The sequence below is a fragment of the Aplysia californica genome, unplaced genomic scaffold (genome assembly GCF_000002075.1).
Source record: "Aplysia californica isolate F4 #8 unplaced genomic scaffold, AplCal3.0 scaffold00272, whole genome shotgun sequence".
In the NCBI taxonomy this organism is placed as follows: domain Eukaryota; kingdom Metazoa; phylum Mollusca; class Gastropoda; order Aplysiida; family Aplysiidae; genus Aplysia; species Aplysia californica.
The window spans coordinates 368,718-373,433 of NW_004797542.1; the positions used below are offsets into that span (position 1 = coordinate 368,718).

At 46.4% G+C, this 4,716-nt stretch overlaps 1 protein-coding gene across 1 annotated transcript in view; it reads left to right on the forward strand.

The window, feature by feature from the left end:
• Nucleotides 1-3,472, forward strand: part of LOC101845174 (CLIP-associating protein 1) — a gene marked incomplete at its 5' end in the record, with an annotated part of 62,524 nt that extends 59,052 nt beyond the window's left edge. The window contains 1 exon segment of the mRNA XM_035970484.1: nt 1,068-3,472. Within this exon segment, the coding sequence (XP_035826377.1) occupies nt 1,068-1,130 (63 nt within the window).
• Nucleotides 3,473-4,716: the final 1,244 nt, after the last annotated feature.

The following is a 4,716-nucleotide window of genomic DNA, read 5'->3' on the forward strand; positions in this document are numbered from 1 at the left end:
CAGCCTTTCTACTGCTACTCCTTCGCTTTTTCTTACTGCTGTCTGTCTGCCACACCCCTGATCTTCTGGTAGGAAAGATCTACACCTTGCCTTCTCAGGGGGAAAAATCTCGGAGGGCCCGTGTGCAAGTTGCGCACGTTAAAGATCCCTTGGTGGTCTAAAATCGATAAGAGTAGGCTTCGGCCGCCACCTGGGCAAAAATTCAAAATTTCCGACCAACTGAAAATATTAGGTGTGTCCCGCGCGCTCATATGACCTTATGCAGTTGCGAGCGCCGTAAAAAAAAATACTGTAAAACTTTTACCAAAACTAACCACCCCCCAAGAAATGGTAAGGACGAAGTCTCCATTCCTACCATGGGTTTGTGTTTCTGTGATGTCTGTCTCTGTCTTCCCTACCCTGGCCTGTGTGTCAATCCTAGGGCTTTTTCTCCTCTAACTTTCCATTGGAAAATGTTCTCATTTCTTACTTTCAAGCAATCTGGTTCTGATTTGAGCTTCAGCTTTTTGGGTTCATAGATTACACTTTGAATTTGCTTTGTCATGGCATTTCCTGTAATGTGTAATGACTTCATTTTTACAAATTATGAAATAGTGTTTGTCCGACTGTGTATAGTTTGTGTGTATAGTTTGTGTGTATAGTTTGTGTGTATAGTTTGTGTGTATAGTTTGTGTGTATAGTTTGTCACCGAGTGGAGAGTGAGTGAGCCTTGATGATCCTGTGGGGTCTTTTTCTTGTTTGAGTTTTCCCAGAAGAAAAGTTTTGAACCTGTACAGAAAGAATTCATCTTTTTGTCTTCTGTGTGGGTGGTTGGCGGGTGCTCGTGTGTGGTTTGCTTCTTCTTTCCTATCAAACATCTATCGTCCTTATCTCTCCTTCTTTTTTGTGTTTGTTACTCTCTTGTAACACCTCTAATCTCCGGCACTTTTATGACTTTATGGTGTTGCAAGTGCCGTAAAACTCTTACGAATATGGAAAAACCTGTACAGAAAGAAATTGTCTTATGTGAACTTGTTGTGTTTTGTGGACATGTCTCATGCCGTCCTCTCCTCGTTTGTTCTCTCCAGATGAAACTGCTAAATCTGTACATCAAGAAACGGAAACTGGAGGACGCCAAACAAGCTCAGTGAGCCGGGGAACCCGAGAGTCGACGCGGTGGGACGATAGGGTCAACGTTCTCCACGTCTCACGCAGCCCCCCCTCCTCGCATCTCATAATCACCACCGTCACCTCACCAACATTATCACCCCTACACACTTACACACACACACACATATACCCACCCACACATACCCTCACAAGTCTGCCAGCGCCGGGCAGCAGACAACGGTGTGTGTGTGTGTTTGCGTGCGTGGGTGTGTGTGTTTTGTCTCTCTGTCCTGTCGTCGAGTGCAGCTGACAGACCGCGGAGACTACGGCCAGCACGCTTTCCCAAGATGACCACTTCATTTCTCCGACTGATTCGTACGATTGGCTACTTTTATGTGGATTTGCTATGGCTGTATTCCAGCAATTCTCTATATGGCTATGTTCCCGCATCTGATTCGCCTACGTTTTGTGCCTAGGACGGACTGCTTTATACGCGTATAACCAGCTGTTTTGTGCTTTTGACGGGCTACACGGGGCTGCCAGGCCGGCGGTACGTTTGTGTGGTCAGCTGTGTTGTCGTTGTACGTATAGATGTCTGGCTACATCGTGACCTCGACGAGAGAGAGAAAAGTAGGCCTACAACTACTTCCGGACGTCTGAAGGCTGAAGGTCCTGCTTGCTGTTTGTGAAATCTGTGAGAGATGTGTCTGCTTGGTGGGTGAGATGTTTGTGGCTGCTACCACTCTTCCCCCTCCCCCCTCCCCCCTCCCCCGGAAGGATCTCAGCGTAACGTGTAGGCCTATATGTGTGTGACCTATGACCTTTATGGAGACAGGCCCACCTCAAGGTCAAGTTATGTGACTACTGAGTGAGGTGGAAGGAAGGAAGGAAGGAGCTGCTTCGATCGTGTGTGTGTGTGGGGAGTGTGGATGAGTTTGTGCTCGCGCCTCGTCCGTTGCTGTAGGGTCGGTGATTCTTCCTGTGCTGTCCCGTGTGATGAGACGGACAGACAGATGTTGGTGCAGCAGTGTGTCGTGCTCGTCTGACGATGCTGGATAAAACCTGGTCACTCTGGGATTGTTTGTCTTTCTTTTAATTCTGCCATTGTTTTTGCTTTGTTTTGTAGGCTACTCATGGGAGGAGGGGGGCTCAGTATATAGGGCTCAGAGCGTATGTTTGTGTAGGATACAGCCCTATAGAAATACAACCTGTTATTATTATTATTAAAATTATTATTATTATTAATATTATTATTATAATCATTATTATTATTACCTGCACATACTGAGAGGGCTCTTAGAACTACAGAGACGTAAAGCACGTGTAAAACGGCCACTCACAGCATCTGACGCATCTAGATATGACCTTAGCAGTTGCGAGCGCCGTAAAACCCTTTACTACATACATACATACAGAGATGAAGAATTTTCCTATGTCGCCTGGTGGGATTGGACTCTTGTCGATGAAATCATCCCGCGGAAAAACTGCTTTTTTGGGACTGACTTTGTTCCTTGACAGGACAAAGACTTGTCTCCCTGTGTGTGGGGAGGGTGGTGGTGGTGATCCCTGGTTTTGTCCTGGACGTACTGTTGTTCGTAGTACACACCCACACTGGCGTGTCCCTTTTTGTTTCCCTGTCCTGGCGACCCACGTGTTCTCTCACCGACTGACCCCGGCGTACGTAGGCCGTTACAGCGAGAAAATGGCCACCAGGGTCTGTGTAAAGTGCTGTGTGATAACTACTGGCCAAAATGAGAAATGGCGGAGAAATGTGTTGGGGTCACAAAAGAGTCGCAGCAAGGATAGAATAATCTACTTCCTGTTGCGCTGTGAGACGTAGCTTCCCCCAGAGTCTGCTGGGAAGTCGGTTCAGTTCAGTTTTTTCTTTTCCTTCCCCACACGCTGTTTTTGTTCAGTACAGCACGTCCTGTTGGCTGCCGAGCCCCACTGCCTGCCCGTGCCGCGATAGTTGTTCAGTACAGCACATCCTGTTTGTTGCCGAGCCCCACTGCCTGCCCGTGCCGCGATAGTTGTCGCGTGCGTTGTTCCAGTTGTCTCCCCCTGTTGATCTCGTACGGGGTCTTGTCTGGCTGCCTTGGAGTGCATGCCGAAGCCTCTTACTCTTAAGATATCTCATGAAAGATTACGAGATGTATATCGCCGGTGTCGGACTGGAACTGTGAATCTACCAAATGAGGTCAAGCACTTTGTGTACCTAAAAGTCCTGTTCTCAACCACTGGTAGAATTGGTGACACCAGTAGGCCTGCTATGGTCAGTACAGTCAGGCCGGAGGGCTACAACCCAGATGGCTGCTGGAACGGAAAAGTCAAGTAGAGCTGGATCAGTGTAAAGAATCCTGTAGTAGAAATTTTGAGCAGTGCTGAAAAAATAAGGAGAAAGAAATAACCTCCTATTTTTGTCTACCGAAAGTGTTTGACCAAATTCGATGGACACAAAGTTGTAGTCGGGCCCTGGGCGGTATCTGTTGTGACTTGTGACGTGTGACTGTCGTCTGGTCGGTTCATTGTGCATGTTTTTTGTCCTCATCAAAGGTCAAAGTTTGTGTCCTCATCAAAGGTCAAAGAGAGGGAAAAAGTCTACGCGGAGAAACAGTTTATTCAGAGCGATGTTTTAGTGGTGTGGATATTGTTTTTCCTAGGTTTACGACTTTTTATCTTGCAAATGGGGGGGGGTCTTCTGGGGGGGGGGGGGGGGGGTCTTTTAATGTAAATGTTCAGAGGAGATTCCACAGATGTTCACTGTTCGGGTCAGTTTTGTCCAGGGGAGAAGGGGTGACACTCTGTTATTTTACGTATATTTTGATTGGACTTTTATTTTTAACCCGCTTGGCATGGTATTTAGAAGTGTGTGGAAATGTGTAAGATGTGATGACGTCTACGGACGTTAAACCCAGACACTCGGAGCTGGTATGTTGAAACCATGGATTGTGGAGAATGGCTGGTTTTAGATGTCGCTTCCAGTGATGACTACACAGAGAGATATATCGCATCAATACAGAGAGAGATATCGCTTCCATTGGTGACTACACAGAGACAGAAACATTTTTAACCAGGGGGTCACCTCCGTATACATCTTCTATAAATATACACAACTGTAGCTGTACAATTGTATGGGAGAACAGTCACCCTTTATTTATGAGATATTCTTATTGTGGCACGCCATACTTTTGCAAGGGCTATATGGCATCTCATTTTGGCCAGTCCGATATTTTTAATCTGAAGGACTTTTATTTTATTTAAGCCTAAATGTCTCTGATGAATTTATCTGGATTTTACACGCAGTGGAGTGAAGCTGTATGATGTGGGAGTTGGGAAAATGTGGGTTTTGTCGTGGGAGTCGTTTGGTTTGGGTTTTTTTCCCTCCCATTGCATGAAAATAGAGATTTACGACATGTGCCGTGGGGCGAGTGTGTAGATTTCTGTGTTGATGTGTGGTCCGCGTGCTCACGTACTCTGTTGTGTGTATGTGTGTGTGTGTGTGTGTGTGTGTGTGCCTTTGCCTGGGGTTTTGATCGCATGCCTTTGGTTGGGTTTTGGTCAGGATGATTGGAAAGTTTTGATTTGTCGTGAGGTTTGAGAGTTACAAGCTACCTTGTGGTGAGGTGT